This window comes from Terrapene carolina, unplaced genomic scaffold (genome assembly GCF_002925995.2).
Source record: "Terrapene carolina triunguis isolate 2854851 unplaced genomic scaffold, T_m_triunguis-2.0 Scaffold96, whole genome shotgun sequence".
Taxonomy (NCBI): Eukaryota; Metazoa; Chordata; order Testudines; family Emydidae; genus Terrapene; species Terrapene triunguis.
In genome coordinates this window covers 41,220,197-41,237,499 of record NW_020664447.1, presented here as the reverse complement: position 1 = coordinate 41,237,499, position 17,303 = coordinate 41,220,197, and the positions used below count along the sequence as shown (strand labels likewise).

General features: G+C 46.0%; 1 protein-coding gene across 2 annotated transcripts in view; it reads left to right on the top strand.

The window, feature by feature from the left end:
- Positions 1 to 17,303, top strand: part of TYRO3 (TYRO3 protein tyrosine kinase) — a 53,946-nt gene that overhangs the window by 18,975 nt on the left and 17,668 nt on the right. For both annotated transcript variants that reach the window (XM_024197432.2, XM_024197431.2), the window contains 6 exons: positions 3,201 to 3,316; positions 5,810 to 5,987; positions 7,193 to 7,335; positions 9,137 to 9,281; positions 16,232 to 16,361; positions 16,589 to 16,689. In XM_024197432.2, the coding sequence (XP_024053200.1) occupies positions 3,201 to 3,316; positions 5,810 to 5,987; positions 7,193 to 7,335; positions 9,137 to 9,281; positions 16,232 to 16,361; positions 16,589 to 16,689 (813 nt within the window). The remainder of the gene's footprint in view (positions 1 to 3,200; positions 3,317 to 5,809; positions 5,988 to 7,192; positions 7,336 to 9,136; positions 9,282 to 16,231; positions 16,362 to 16,588; positions 16,690 to 17,303) is intronic.

Here is a 17,303-nt window from a genome sequence, read left to right as displayed (position 1 = left end):
AAATAATTAGGCTGGGTGAAGACTGACACATATCCTTAATGGATCTAGAATTCTCATATATTTAATAATAATTATACTTTGCCACAATATAGCACCTCCTAGCCAAGGTTCTCAAAATGCTTCACAATCAGAAATCCCCACAACATCCCTGTGAGGAAGGCATTGCCCCCATTTTATAGATGGGGAAATCAAGGCATGAGACGTTAAATGTTACACAAATCGGTGAGAGACCCATAAAAAGAACCTAGATTTTTAGACTTCCAGTCCTGTGCTTTAGCCACATGTGTCCTAGCTGGTATTCTTCACAAATATGCCTAAGAAAGTTGCAGTAAAGTGAAGGAAGCAGGGAGGCTTTAAAAAAGCCCAGTGTCTACAGATCTGATTTCTGCTCCCATTGAGACACTGGCAAAACTCCAATGGCTTCAGTGGGAGGAAGAGCAGACTTGAGGGGACTCATTTAGCCCTGATCCTGCAAACACACATATGCTTTACTCTAAGAATGTGAGTAGTCCCATTGGCTTCCATGGGGTTACTCAAATGAGTAGAGGAAAGCACATGTATAGGGGCAGGATTGGGGCCTTACAGTTTCACAGATGTAGAGGTTGGTGGGGACTCTGGCGTCTCTCCCCAGTTTATTACTGACTCTTTTCATCTGTGGCTCCAGGGAAATTTACAAACACTTTCCTCCTGTTATTGTCATTATGTGTTCACCATAGTGCCCCCAATGTGCTAGGTACATTCTAAACAGAAAATTGCGGTTATTGTAGCATCTACAGGCCCCACTCAAGTTCAAGGACCCATTGTTCTAGGCAATCTACAAGCACACAGTAAGAAGCTATGTCTTCACTGCAGAGTTAACTTCAGTTATCTACTCTCCAAGTTATTCCCCTCTAGTTAGCTCAGCTCACAAGAGAGCAGCGGCCCTGCCAAGTAACACTCCAGCTGCTGTGTCCACACTGGTGCTACGTATGGACTTTTTGGGTATGGACTTTTTGGAACATAGCCCATGGTTCTTAGCACTGCAGTAAATTGAGCCGATCTATTAATTTTATCCCAGTCACTGTGGGAGAACTTGTTTGTCCTTTCTGGACACAGGGGAATTGTGGGAAGGCATTGGAGGACTAGCGCCACTCGAGTGGCGCTACCTACATCCATGCTACAGAGTGGTCATGTGAGCAGTTGATGAGTTGTGCTCACTAGAGTTTCAGTCTGTACCCCCTGAAATAACAGCCAACTTGAGTTAAAAGCACCACCACACTGGAGTTAAGGATTTATGTGTGTGTGGACAGGACTCGAGTTAGGGGCAACACTTGACTTATAATTCGATTTAGGTTTGCAGTGAAGACAAGCCCAGAGACAGTTCTTGCCCCAAAGAAGTTACAACCTAAATAGCGAAGACACAGGGCTGGGAGACACTAAAAATTATCATCACCTTTATCACAGGGAAACCAAAACCCGGAGATGTGAGCAATTTATTCTGGCTCACACAGGAAGTCTATAGAAAGGCTGAGAACTGAACGGAGATCTCCAGATTCCCCGTCCAGTGCCTTAACCACCAGAGAGTCCCTTCTTTCCAGGAAGCCCAGTCTCAGCCCTGGAACCTGTAGCTTGCTCACTATTGGAAAGAAGCAGACATTCAGCTCCAGTGTATGCCACCCTCTCTCACAGCCCTCAGTGTCAGAGGTATGTGGGGGAGAGCTGGGCAGGACTAGGGTGTGCTGCACTTCAGCTGCGGATTGGCCTCTTGGGGGTTGTTGCAGCCAAGCATAAACGAGAGTAGACCTGAAGCTCCTCCAACTGATGCAAGTGGTACCGTGGGACTCTGGCAGGGCCGAGAATGAGGCAGGTGTAAAGATGATTTAAAATCACCTTTACTCCTCCTCTCGCCACTGGCCACAGCCTGGGAGAAATTGGGATGTCTCTGGCTGATAGACTGAGACGTGCCCCTGCCTTAAGGACTTTAAAGTCTTTGAAACAGGACACATGAAATCATCCCACTAGAGGGTGATATGCAGATGATTGTGTAGGAGAACAAGGGAGATGTAGATTTTAAGACAGGATCTGTAGGTGGGAGAGGCACTTGCCAGGCATGAAGTTAGTGATTGGTTTAAACGTAAGATGCAGCATGAATGGAGAGACAAAGCCAGTAGTGGGAGAAGAGGACGAGAGGAATGCTAACGGGCAAGGCTTGGGAAAGACAAATGGAATGAGAGGGAGATTAGGATTAAATGGGTGGAGAGAAAGTGCAGGGGACTGAAAGAGAGGACAAGGAGCTTGCATTAATGCATTAAAAGACTGGAAGCCAGTGAAGAGATTTAGGTGAATGGGCAGAGTGACATAGTAAGAACTAGGTAGCGAAGCTCCATTCATGCCTTGTTGTTATGGGGGGAAGGACAGTCATGTTAACTTACTAGTCTGGGGAGCATGGTTCTGTTCCCAGCTTTGCCACTAACTTGGAGTCTGACCTTGGGCAAATCATTTAACCTCTCCATGCCTCAGTTTTCCTATCATAAAATAGGGTGCCTTGTGGGCCAGTAACCATAAGCCTGGGACTGTCAACTCAAGTTCCATTTGAAAATGTTTGAGAGAAAATTCTGGAACAACCACCATGTGTTTGCATATATCTTTAATAACCAAACAGTGAATAAGTTCACCGTTGAGCAGGAATTAGAATAGCGTGAGCAAGCCCATCAGCTCTCACAGGCCATCTCCAAAGGCCTGACTTCAGTGGCCTCAAGATCAGAGGCAGCGGGTGGCTAGGACTAGAGGGGGCTCAGCTGTCCCAAATCTATTATCTGAGCCATTCTGCACACCTGCCCAGATCAGCAGGCAAAGCCCCATGGCTGGTGGTGCCATAGCCAGGAAGAAGGCAGAGTGGGGCATTGCAGGGGGAGGGCATCATGGGGGGAGGGCCCCACTTGTGCACAGATGCGTGCATCAGGTGACGCTGTGATGGGCTCCTCTGGGTCTGTGAGCAGTGATCGCCAATGGGCCAGAGCAGGGAGCTGGGCTCAGCCCCGTGGGAAAGCAGCTGCTGCTGCAGGGTGAGTGTGGGGCAGGCTCAGCACCCCCAAAGAATACTTTCAACCACTGCCTGTACTCAAGCCCCAAATCCCCAGACTGTATCCTCTGCCTATTTCCTTGTGACCTTCTTCTCGGTTCTGTGTATATTAAAGAGTTTCCTTGTTTTTTTTCCGTAGCCGTGCCTCTCCCCCCTTTCAATGTGACCGTAACCCGAGTCACCAGCAGCAATGCCAGCGTGATGTGGGTCCCGGGATTTGATGGCCGCTCCCCCCTTCATTCTTGCATAGTTCAGGTACAGCCCTCGGGACTCTCCTCTGGCCTGCATGCACAAGGGGATCCCTCTGATTGGTCTTGCAGCTAGGCCATCCTTCACACTCAAATCTTCTGTGGGAGCGTTAGAATTTGTAGGCCAGCCCTTTCAAACTTGGGAGCCTTCGTCTGGATCTCGGCACCGAAACAGGTGGCCTGATTTTCAGAGGTGCTGAGCTCCTGTCAGTCCAGTTGAAGACCGTGGAAATTTTGGGCGCTTAACACCTCTGACAATCAGCCCACTTACATATGTGCCTAGCTTTAAGTATCCAAGTTTGCAACATTTGGCCCCGGTGTTACTTGGAAGCTGAGCCATATGTTTGGTGCCAGTGTGCCAAGCAGAGAGAGACAATCAATCCTACAACCCAGGCCAGTCAAACCAGGCTCATTCCCTCAGCTTGTGCATCTATCAGGTATGAATACTGGAAAGTGTTCACACAGCCCCCTTTGACTCCCCTCCCCTGTCACAGCTTGATGTGAGCTTCAGTGGAATCACTGTGTGAAGCTGAGATACTTTAATTGGAAGGAGGGGATTAGAAGCACAAACGTAAACCTGGAGCACAAATGCAGCATATACTAACCTGCCTCCTCTCCTGTCCCCTTTGGGGAGGAGCAAGGAAGTAGGAGAGTCCATACTCTGATGCTTATTCTCTTTCATAAATAAAGTAAATCATCATTGCAGAGACATTTCTTCTCCCCTCTTCGCCCCCCATCCCCACCCCCCAGCAGAAATTATGCCTGGATGTACGTAGCTTTCTGTATCTCTGGTAGTATTTTGTTGCAAACAACAGCTCAAAATGAATTTCTTCCTATGCTTTGCAAGGCTGAGTTAGCCCCAGTGGTACAGCCCATGCTTCCTGGTGTGCATGCTCATCAGCCTCAACAATGCTAATCTTTCTGGGGTTTGAGCTCCTCCTCTCTGCTTTGGAGGGGGGAGAGAGGCAGAAGGCAGAATCAAATCAGCCCAGATTCCATCCACTCACCAGGCTTTAGCATTTCTTAAGCCTTCTAGCCCTTTCTATGCCCATGTTTGTATCTCAGATCTGGTGAACTGGACAATAATACTCCCTTTACAGGAAATCGTTAGACCGAGGGAGCTGGGGTTCCCGCAGTGGTTTTGGCACCGGTGATCTCATGTTTCATTTTCCCTCCCTCCTCACCCCACAGCTCTGATTTTGTGCGAGCCGTTGACCCACATTTCCATGTGAAAATGCATGCCTCTGGCTCCCCGTGAATGAATGATTGTCCTCCTGCTAGGAGGGTGCAGAAAGGGGGGGTGCATTGGCTCTGGTTCTTGGGCACCTTGGATACACTATGGGTCAGTGCACCCTTGGCTCAGATGGGCAGGGAGTTTCTCATAGGAAAGGCTAAAATAGTGCCACTTCTCCTCACTTCAATGCAAGAGGTATTTCAGAGGGCGGGGGTGGGAAACGAATGCAGCTGCTCTGACTCTCCAGAAGCATAAGCAGAATGAGAGAATTTAAATGTAAAAGTCTGATAGCTCCCACCCCGCTCAGGATGACATTGACTGGCAACAGGAACAACAAGTCAGCCTATTATATACTGTACACAGCCGGAGCGTCATTATTATTAGCAAAATAAATTAATGGATCAAAATGAGGCAGGGGGCTGTTACATTCGTAGTGGAGATAAAGTTAGCAAAGATGTTTCCCCTTTGTCCTGGGCTCGGTCCCCAGCTTCGCTGCTGACTCATGGTGCATGCGTTTGAGTAAGATGTGCTGAGTTGGAGCTGCCTGGTGGAGTCTGACTATTCTCAGGCCATCAAGGTGTGCTAGTGTTGAACCTGTCTGCCCACAAAAGGGACACAGTGAGAGCAAATGGGATCCAAAATTCAGTCTGGTAAAACTTCAGTTTTAGAGAAACTAAGGCCTGTAGAAATAATGCCAAGATTCTTTTTCTTTTTAATTCCAGTTGAAAGCTTTTTGGTTTTGAAAGAAAAATGCTTTTTCTGCAGCGTTTGCAACCCAACCGCTGTAGCATTGTGTTAATGCAAGAGATCCTGAAAGTGACATTGATTAGAAACCGACCGTGAACAAGAAGGGAGCTGACTGGTCTGTTTTCTTTGTCTAAGCTTAGAGAAATGCAAAAAGTCAACAAGCAGCGTCAATAGCATAAAGTAAATTTCGATTTTAAAAATGCCTTTCACTTTTAATAATCCAATTGTGATTTGTAATGCAGGTGAGAAAACATTTTTAAATGTGGGGCCAGAGCATCAGATGGGATAAATCATTGTACTTGCATTGAAGTCAATGGAGGGGATGGCCCATGATTTTTAATTTGACAGCATCCCTTTAAATATGGTATTATACTGCTGATTCAGCATTTGTTGCTACTTGGTCCTGAACTGGTTCAGAAATTAGCCATTTGCATGAACCAAATGCCCCATTGTACAGCATGGTCTTGTTGTTCATTCTGTTTATCCTAATATATCTGCCTGCTTTTCCTCACGAAACAGGTTGCTGAGTCACCTGAAGATCACGAAGGCTCTACAGAAGTTGTCCCTGTCCCTCCTTTCACCTGTGGTTTACCAGGATTAAAGCACTCCACCAATTATAGTGTGCGAGTTCAGTGCACTAATGAGATGGGCACCTCCCCTTTCACAGACTGGGTTTATTTTCAGACCCTGGAGATAGGTAAGCAGATGTCAGACAGAGGTTGGAAAAGTTAAAAGAAGTGTTACTATATAACGAGTCTATTCTGATCTGGGCAGGGGGGAAAGCTCGGGACAAACCATTGACAAATTTCATTGAACTCCTCACTGAGTCAGAAAGACAAGGAACCTATAGGTCATCCTTTTGCGAATCCACTCTGAAGTCTCCTAAAGTCCTGCTCCTATTATTTGTCTTACTGTGAGTGATGCTATTGTCAGAAAAATTATTGTAAATAGGATTTTTTGGGGGAGGTGGTTCCATATTTATTCTCACCCACTAATTTCCAGATCATATTTGCAAGTTTTTAAGTCAAATGTGAAAGCTACAAACCCGCTTAGGATCTGAAAATAAAATCAGTATACCGGGCCAAAGGTACGTCTGGTGACTCATTGCTTGTGTAACTTCATGGAGTCACACCAGGGATGAATTTGGCCCCTTCATTCTGCTTCTTACACTGTCCCCAGTAATAAAAATTCTGCAGTTGGAAAATGGCTGGCAATACTGATGGGCAAAACAGAATGGAAACTAACTCACCCCTTCTCCCCACAGCTGTATTAGCTGGGCAGGCCTAGCAGGCTTAATGGCTTTCTTATGGAGCTCCTTTGTGCTGGTGGAAGATACGTTGAGGGCCTGAAGCCAGTGTGCAGGCACAGGGCTACTGTTTGCATGTGCCTGTGCGCTGGTGGATCTCTGAGAGCCATGTGGCCCTTAAGAGTGGGGTGGGGGGTAGAGTAGAGATCTGCAAGGGAGAGGTGGCTAACCTCCTGCTGCTTCTGTAGGAGTGAGGGGATGGGGGCAAACCCCAAACTGCCCAATGGAAGAATTGAAAGCAAATGTAGAGAAAAGAACCTTGCAGAGATTTTTATTTTTCTCCCTGTTCTCTCTCCTTTGGGTTTTCCCCTGAGAGTGAGTGATCCGAGCCTTTCGGTGACTCTCACGCCTTGGGGGACAGGAGTTCTTGTTCTGCAGTGCAATTGACTGGGATGAGAGAATTTAAATGTAAAAGTCTGATAGCTCCCACCCCGCTCAGGATGACATTGACTGGCAACAGGAACAACAAGTCAGCCTATTATATACTGTACACAGCCAGAGCGTCATTATTATTAGCAAAATAAATTAATGGATCAAAATGGGGTAGGGGGCTGTTACATTCGTAGTGGAGATAAAGTTAGCTCCTTTGTCTCCAGCTCCAGGAAGCACTCCACAAAACATCCATGTCATCCAGAGAGACACTAGCCTGGTTCTGGAGTGGGAAGGAGTGGCTCCGGACATGCTGAAAGAAAATCTACTGGGATACAGGCTGGAGTGGAGTCAGGATAACGTCACGCAGGTAACATATCCAGAAATCAACCCTGGGGAGATTGACGGTGACTCCTTCAGGACAGAGTTATGGAGTGTTCAAACTGAGTCTTCTAGACCACGCTGCCTGTCCTAGGTGCTGTTGTCTCTGGGCTGGATCCTCAGCTGGTGTAAATCAGCATTGCTCTCTTGGTTTCAGTGGAGCTACTCTGATTTACATCAGCTGAGGATCAGGCCAAATTCTGCATTCTCCGATTCATATCAATTAAATACCATCAGTAAATCCGTGAACACAATCACTTGAAATTAATGGGAGTTCTGGGTGTTCAAAATCTGCAACATCGGGGTGTGTGTGTGTGTGCGTAAATCACACACAGTGGCTGCATCGCAAGGCAAGCAGTCCCTTGGATTGATCACTTATTATATATAAGATTGACTGTGCTCAGCTATCACAGTGATGGGTACAGGGCACTGGAGAATCAGGTCCTGAAGCATTTGAAAATGGAAAGTGGTGTGTAAGTGCAAAATATTATTACAATGTGCATATTTCCACATTTCCTTGGGCCCCCACTATGTCCACTTTGCACCCCAGAGCTTTTCTACCGGGACAGCTGGGGATTCTTATCACCCCTACAAGCCCTCCTCTCCCCACTTGCCCCCCAACAGCATGTGTCAGTGCATGGCTGAATGCACTGTGCACTAGTGATCCCCAGCAGCATAACTACCTCTAGAAGGCCAACGTAAGTTAGCGCAGCCCTGGCCTCTGATGCACATTGAGGCCCAAACCAGTTCCCAGCTGTTCCCTGCATCAGAGACGCGTGAAGGAAAACCACCCCCCTTGCCTTCTTAAGGTCCTGCACCAAGCAGTTTGGCCAGTGTGTTGGATCTGGGCCTTCTATTTTCTATGGCTTGTTTATTTTTCAGATGCCAGTGATACAGTAGTATTAACAACTGCAAATTATGTGAAAGGGGGTTAAAATCCTTTATTTCATTCAGTGATTAATGGAGTTTAAAAGGGCACTGCCAAGGGTCTGGACCCTAAGTTTGAACATCCCTGATACCTGCTTTTGAAGTTTATGTGATTCTTTATGGGGGTTTCCCACTTCCATACAAATGCTTTGCCAGTGACTCCGTAATGATGGGCAAGCTGAAATAACAGACAAAGATGCGGGAATCACACATGCACCAATTTCACACCAGTACAGGTCCACTGACTTTGGTGGAATTCCTCCTGAATTATATCAGTGGGAGAGGAAAATCAGGCCCAATATTGGTAGCCAAAAAGATTCAAGGCTCTATTGTAAGTGATGCATGTAAAAATGATCTTAAAAATTATAGCAAATACCTTGGCCATGTTCTCTTCAGTGAAACTTGGCTACGAATGCTGGATGGTGATTGGAATTTGGCAACACGTTAAAACAGAATTTATTTTTCTGATTAAACTGGCAGTGGCTTTGCAGCGTGTTACAGCAGCTTTATGTCTTTGAAGCAGGAGGAACTGTATATTTGAAAAGGACAAAAGAATACATTTCTGTAGCCACTTTCATCCGAAGACCTCAAAGCATTCATTAATTAAGCCTCACAACATTCTTATGAGCTAGAAAGATATTAGTGTTAGCCATTTTAGAGATGGGGAAGCTAAAACACAGAGGAGATGAAGCCTAAGGTAACACAGCCAGTCAGTGACAGAAACAGGAGGCGAACACAGGAGTCCTGACTCCAGGCCTTGCTCTAACCTCTGGACACAATGATCAATTTTAATAATAATAAAAAAAGGACAATTTTCCTGATTCCTTTGAATGCAGGTTATTGCTTGTTCTTGCTGCTTTCAGGGGGAAATGACCGTACAAGAGGCAAAAGCCAATCTTACGACATGGAATCCCCAGAAAGACCTTATAATCAGAGTGTGTGTACTGAACTCAGCTGGCTGTGGACCCTGGAGTGACACCTTAGTGGTTGCAGCCCAGGAGGTTGTAGGTGAGTAGCAGGAAGATTTTAGTTTATTTTTGCTCTGGCAATGTTCTCTCATAAGCTGGGAAACAGTGATTGCTGCTGGTACCACCGTATCTTGCTGGCCTGGTGCCTTTCAGTGCACACAGCTGACCAAGCAGCATGGCTACAGACACCGTACATTTCATTGAACAAAACAGAATTTAAATACCCTTTAAAGATCTGGCATCAGCAAAACAATTCCCACCTGCTGCTGTCTTCCTTAGCTGATGCCGCAGCGGGTAGCACATGGAGGGGGGAGGGAGATACAATTCAAGAGATAAAGGCCAGGGCCTGATTCTCTTCTCGCTTAGGCTGTGTCCACACACATTTGCCCTGATTTAGTGAAACCGGTGCAGTTCCCCATGTGGAGTCTCTTCTCTGGGTTTAGTTTAAACCAAAATCATCCAGGTTGAAACCGAGTCCCCACACAGCCTTTTGCACGGACTTAACTAAATCAGTTTAAAATCACACCTTATATTAAACTGGAGCAACCCTGCATGTAGACATGTCCTTATACTGGAGTAATTCTGGGGTTATTTCACTGGTGTCAATGGGCCAGGTCTACAGCTAGTATACATCAGCATGTCAATGGAATGGAGCGATGCCAATTTATACCAGCTGAGGACTTGGCACTGTGGAGTTACAATGGTGCAAGTGCGAGGAGGCAAGTGGGCACAGTGAGCCTGACATAGGAATGACCATGCTGGGTCAGACCAATGGTCCATCTCACCCAGTCTCCTGTCGTCCAACAGTGGCCAACGTCAGGTGCGTCAGAGGGAATGAACAAAATAGGGCAATTTCGAGAGATCCGTCCTCTGTTGCCCAGTTCCAGCTTCTGGCAGCCAGAGGTTTAGGGACATTCAGAACATAATAATTGATGGACCTGTCCTCTACATTTGCTTTCATCATGTGTGATCCTCTACTCCTAGGCAAAGGCCCTCAATCTGAATGCAGGGGAGAATCTAGCCCAGTGAGTGCAAAAGGGCTGCAAAACCCTGAAGTTGTGATATGGAAGCACTTTTCTCCTGGGTTGCACTTGGCATAAATGATTTTGGAGGCGCAGGGCAGTAGGCAATCAGGCCCTATCTCATCTTTGTGAATTATTTTTTACTGCGTTTGCTTTGCATGTGGTAGTTTTTACTGACCCTTACCCCATATGCTGTTTCAGTGTCACTTTTTATAGTTCATTTCCTGCATTAAAAATCAACTCTTGGCTGGGTCTCATTTAAAAATATAATGAATTGTGTGGCTCTGGCGGTCATGAAAGTGACAGACTAATAACATTGGGGCAAATCCTGAATTCCAAGGGAAATTCTACCTCTCCCATTCCTCATTCCGTACTGATTCTGATAACATATGGCCCTCAATGCCCGATGATGATATTATTATTATTATTATTATTATTTGCAAATCAGAATTGGGGCCCCACTGATTTTCAATGAGATTTAGACTCCTAAATGCCTTTACTTTTGGGAAGTGGGACTTAGCCGTCTAAATCACTTAGGCCTTGCAATGCTGACCGAGCAAAGCCCAAAAAATACCTTTCAAAATCTGGGCCTTACAGTCTAAATAGACAAGAAAGACAAAGATCAGGAAGAAAGGATGTGGCATATATACAGGTGATTGGGATGTCTATTCTGTTTTATATAAGTTCTTAGATTGCACTCCTGACTGAGCTCCTTCTAGTCGTGCATTAAGCAACATGACTAACATCTGTTTGTCCTCTCATTCTCTCCACCGGGGGAGAAATGTGTGCAGTGGAACATCTTATCTTGGTAGGATTTGGGGGAGCGGGTGTTTTGTTTTTTAAATATACATGTTGCAATGTATTTATAATAGAGAAGACAAGGTCAAAGAAATGCAACTTGCACTTAGTTCTTGGGGGAGTTCATTCCACTGCCCTGAGGTGGCCCCCAAGAAAGTTCTGTCTCTTACATAGACGAGCTTTACCCTTATTATTGAGAGTTCTATTGGGCCGGAGAAGTGAAATTGTCAACCACAGTCTTCATCCCAGAACTTCAGGTGGTCTTTCAGATATCTGGGCCCAAGCCATGGAGCTCCTTGAAAATAAGGACCAAGACCTTGAATTTGATTTGAAATTCTGCGGGAAGCCGGTATGGAGAATGGAAGACAGACCTGATGTCCTTGCAGAAGCCTGTGTTGCTGAGGAGATGCGCTGCAGCATTCTGTACTAGTTGGAGTTTCCTAAATGCTGAAGGCTTTGTGCCCAGGTATATCAGATAGCTGTAGTGCAGCTGAGAGGTGATGAAGGTGTGAATAATTAAGGCCAGGTCATGGTTCACCAGGATGTGATAGAGTCTCCGAGCCAACTGGAGAAGATAGAAAGTGTTATGCACAGATGCTGCTATGTGAGTGCTTAGCATCTGAGAGGAATCCAAGAGTACTCCTAAACAACCGACTAAACTGGCTAATTTTGTGGAGCCTGCACTGTGGATGCAAAATTTTCAAAGCACTTTCCTCTTCTGACCAGCATCACCTGTGTCTTGCTCAGGTTCAACTTCAACCAGCTGTTCTTCATCCATGAGATGATCTCATCCAAGCACTGGTCCACCTTGGCAGTAGCAGTGTGGTTGTATGTGGTAAAGGATAGGTAGAGATGTGTTGAAGGATAGGTAGAGCTGTGTGTCATCTGCATATTGCTGGCATTTGAGTCTGTATCATCTGAACCATTCACCTAATGGCTGCATGCAGATGGTGAAAAGGAGCGGAGAAGAGAATCGATCCTTGTGAGATTCCAAGGACTCCACAAGTGATGGAAGTGCAGTTTTCCATCACTACTCTTTGGGTATGTCCCTCCAGAAGGACTCAGACTAATTTTGTACATTACTTTGGACCCCTGCCAACTCTCTCATGCAAAACAGCACAGTCTTATTGTTAAAAGCACTGAATGCTGCAGAGAGGTCCAGGAGAATGAGAATGGATATCTGCTTCTATCCACTGACAGGAGGAGATCATCCATTAGTGCCACTAAAGTGGTTTCAGTTCCATGTCCTCGCATGAATCCAGATTTTGCCAGGTCTGTGACATGAGCTCCAGATAGAGGAGCTTGTAGTTGGCTTTTGGACAAAGGATGAAAGCAGTGCTGCCAGGATGATGGGTGGCACATGTCCTGTTTGCACCGTGTTTATTTTTTCCATCTGGTTTGGGGTTTGTTTTGTCTTGTTTTAATGATATACCCTGGTGTGAGCTGGGGAACGGGTAAGGGAGGGGCTAATAGGGGCCTGGGTGTGGGAAAAGGAAAGGCAATATGTAGGGGGACAGATGGAAGGCAGAGACTCACACTGTGGTGGAGGGAGGAGATGAAGAAAACAACCAATCAGAAGGGAAGAAAAACGTCCAGCATCAGGATGTGAGGTGGTGGGGGGAGTCTCCCTGAAGGTTCCAAAAGCTTCAGAATTGCTGTGCTGCTCCCAGCTCCTGTTGTGGAGAGGAGGCTCTTTGCTCCCAAGGGGCTAACTTCACTTGTGGTTTCTGTCTCCCCCAGCCCATGTGACTAAGGTTTGAGGGAGAAGCATGAGCCCTGGTGCCCTGGGTGAGAGGGTGGACCGGGGCATGAGGGGAATGGTGGGGAGAGCCCAGCTAGGTTTCACCAACCACCACCCTCTCTGTTGCTGCTAATGATGCTTTTGATGATTAAGCCAGCCACATAGCCCTCTAAAGCTCCATGCTTGCAGTGAGGTCAGCAATGGTGGTCATTTGTGCCATGCAGCGGTCATGACAGGATTGGCGCTAGGCCTTCGACATAGGGCTTAGGTGGGACTGAAGGGCTGGCTCCCCACACAGGGTGAGTGTTACCTTCAGTCAGGCAGTGTCCCGTGCGTGTCTTTCCCAGGGCAGCCACAACGAGAAAAACAGCTTCAAGAACTGGAAAATGTGACTGGAAAATCACTGAAACTGGCAGGGGCCTCTGGGGCAGGTGTTGTGCCTGAAGCAGTGTTTAGTCCATTCTCGTTTGCTGACGATTTCCAGGGGATGATGTCCCTTTAAATTGGAATAAGATCACCATAAAAGAACAAAACAGTTTTTTGTTTGTTTTTGTCTCAAAAATTGCTTTTTTTTTTTTTTAAAAATCTCTGGACTGATGCTTGTGGTGGCCGAGAGTTGGTCCATGACCAAGGGCACAAAAGCAGGGAAATAGGGTTATTTATAGAAATGCTGACAGGCCCTAAACTATAGAACTGCAGAACTAATGTCATTTTGTTCCAGGCCTGTGCCTGAGAGAAAAGAAAAGTGGCTGACTTTCCAAAAATAGCTAGCTGGCACTGGATACACTTTGTGTGCTCTGTGTGCAAAATGCCAAGCGTGGGTCATTAACATCTCCCTGGGATGTGGTAGGGGCGGCTAAGCTTATAAAAACTTTAAATCGTGTCATATTGCAGAGAGCCAGTTGGAGCTCTGCTTTCTACACATAGGAATCTCTTGCTTTGATAGAAGCACCTGACACAAATTCTGCAGGGACATGGGCAGAATGATCTAATAGGTTTTCTATCTCTAATGTTTATGATCATGTTCTCAGGGGGACCCTTAGGATGTACTCTTTTTACATCCTTGGGGTGAAAGAACTACAAAGCTAATAAAAACCAGTGCTCTTACAACACCAGAATGCATCTAAATGCTCACATTAGCAAATACATAATTCTGCCTCATGCAGTGCTGTCAATAAGACGCCTTCCACAGATAGACATGGGCTGCAGGGTGAGGAGCAGACACGATCCATGCCAGCCAATATTAGAGGGGAGGAGTCAGAGCAGCCAGCTTCAGCAGTGTTACTGAGCATGCTCAATCTGTGTGAACATGCTCAGTACAAGCCAAGTAACAAATCTGGGGAGGCGTGACCCCGCATGCCCCCTCCACATGTGTCACCTCTGGTGAGGAGGCAACTCTTGCTGTCTTTACTCAGGCTGCAGTGCTTCCCTCTAGTTCAACAGGAAGAAGGGATGTAACTGGGAACGTCTGGAGTGGGGTCCAGTAGCTCTAAGACACGCACTTCCCTTCCCTCCAACCCTATGGATAAATTGTGCAGTTGACACTCCTTGGTTCAGGAGAGGTCAGAGCTAAGGGGATGGTCACTCTGCAGCACTAACCCCTTCCATCATGCACAGAGGTCAGACTGGGCTGGTACATGGTGATTCACCATTCCAATACATCTCTGCTGGTCCTAGAAGTTTCTGTAGAATTTAGTTTTCCTTTAAAAAAAAAAAAACAAAATGAAGGAAGTTTCTAGCCTTTCTGGTTTTGAAGGAGACTTTCTGCATGTGACCCAAAGTGATACCTTCAAACAGACTGAAACAATAGCTTTGAGAGAGGTGTGAACTGCCCTCCTTTGTCTTAATGTGGCATTATCATTAGGTTCCAGAGATGGTCTGAAAGTGATTAAGAAGATGTGAGTGCTGATAAATGGACACCAAATCACCTTTTACACCGGTGCAACTAAAGCTCTGATAATTTTTACACAAGCATAGGGGTATTAGCCTCCGTTTCCTGGATTTATTCCAGCTCAGGAGTTTACACTGTCTCCTTACATTTCCCCAGTTTGTTACATTATTCTTCATTCCATTAAAAATTCCACCCTGGGGTGTACAATTCAACCAATACAGAAGGCCCAGAAACACCCTCACCAGACAAGGCTCCACCAGCTATAAGAATGCCGGACTCCCTTCCCCCGGCACCCATCAGAGCAGATGAGACCCATGGAGAGAGGTTCCTCCTGTTCTCAGCCCATTGGACTGCTACTTTTTCCAATCAGTGGTGACCGGAGTAGCCAACAAGAATTCCATAGAATTCCTCAGACCCCTCACAGATCATTCCCCACAGCCTCCCTCTCCCAGAACCTGGTAAAGCCACAGTCAGATGATGGAGTTTATCAAGCCAGTGCCAAGGCTGGAGAGATGCCCAGGGACCTGTTCCACATTCTTCTCCCATCCCCAAATAGTTGGGAAGCATTAAGGTTATCCTAGATTTGAAGAACTGGAATAAATTAGTAAAAATATCACAATTCCAATTGAGACAGCAATGGGTATTTAGATACCATATATCAGCTCTCATATCTTGTTGCTGAAGTCACTCCATTGCTCCATACACTTCCTGATCAGGCAGGTTCTAAGGTGCTCCTGTGCCTAGGGACATTTACAATATAGGGCCTATCCTTTGGCCTCACCCCTTCCCCCAAGTATATTCCCAAAGATATTTGTTCTGGAGGCAGCTCTCAATCAGAAAGGGGTTCATATCCATCCTTTTCTGGACAGCACACAGCAAAGAGCACTGTCAAAACAGAAGCTAGAACCAATGTTATGATTAGTTTCCTCCATGAATGGACTCATGGTGGACTTCCAAAAAGTCATCTTACTCAGTTTCACTTACAAAAAACATCAGAGTCACAATTAATGCCAAGCTCCTCTACTCTCTTTCAGAAGGCCACCAAGCCTGTGAGGTATGCTTGGCATCATGTATAGATATCTTGGCCTGGACAAGACTACTCACTTCAGAGAGAAAACAGAATGAAACCTGTACACGAGACCACCCTTGTTAAGCAACCTCTTGTCTTAAGAACCCACCCCAACACATACTGAATGAAATTCTGATCTCATTTTCAGTAGGGTAATCTGGAACAACTGCATTTACTTAATTGCCACGGGTGTAACTAAGAATAGAGTCCACTCACATGATACAGGTCTGCTCCACCTTTGCTAGAAGTTCATCTCAGTTAAGAAACCAGGTTTTAGATGATCAGTTGAGTAGTTGCTTAACCCAAGTCTCTGTGTTGATAAGATTTCCCCAAGGCACACAAAGTCCAGCAAGATTGTTCTATTAACTTGTAGGAGGAAAATATCTCGGTGAGGTGGATTAATTCAGCTTTTGTTTGTCAAGCATAGATGGTTGCCTACTTTCTAACCAGTGTCTTATCTTCCACCTAGATGGCCAGAGACAACCGCCCTATGGGACATCCTGGGTCCCTGTGGCTTTGGGCATTCTCACTGCCCTGGTTACAGCTGTTGCCCTGGCACTCATACTCCTTCGAAAAAGACGAAAAGAAACTCGGTTTGGGTAAGATGGATTCTTTTCAGGTTATGGATGCTGGAGATGGTGGTCTTCAGCTCCCTCTCCACTGGGTTTTTCATTCACTGTTTTTTATACTGAGGACTTGTGGCAGATTTGAATATTTCTGCTCCTTGTTTGGAGCCATTGCATTGTCTGCTAGATTTGGGTGGAGATACCCCGGTAGCAAGGAATGGCCTGTTCATTGTAATTTTGTGCTTCTGTTTGCCTCCTAGACAAGTCTTTGGCACTGTGATCGGCAGGGGAGAGCCAGTGGTCCATTTCAGAGCAGCCAGGTCTTTCAACAGGGAAGGCCCAGAGCAGATTGAGGCAACATGTAGGTAAAATGGTCTGAGTGACTCTTTCCAACAAGTCCCATTCACATGTATATCTTGGTCTCGCTCACCTTTCCCTAAAACTCACTCTTTAGGATGAAAAACTGGGATTAACTTGAATGAGGCTCCAGACGTAGTGTGAGCAGGTGCTGAGCATGTTTCCCTATACCAATCTCATAGCTATTAAATGCTAAACCTTTGTCTAATCCAGCTCTGGGAAAAGGCTGTCAATAGGGCTGGACTGTCTTGTGGACAGATGTCCACAAGAGTCTAGGTTGAGGCCACCGTGTTGGATTTGAAACAAAGTCTACAGAGGTGAAAGGCTAGTATGTTAGCCTACTTAGTTCCATAGCTTCTAGCATTTGATTTTACACTAAGAGAACATCTTCTGGCTGCTATCATTCCATACTACAGTGCAGAGCTCAATGGGTCTGATTCGCCACTCCCCTGCACCAGTATTACACTGGTATCATAGAATCATAGAATATCAGGGTTGGAAGGGACCTCAAGAGGTCATCTAGTCCAACCCCCTGCTCAAAGCAGGACCAATTCCCAACTAAATCATCCCAGCCAGGGCTTTGTCAAGCCGGGCCTTAAAAACCTCCAAGGAAGGAGA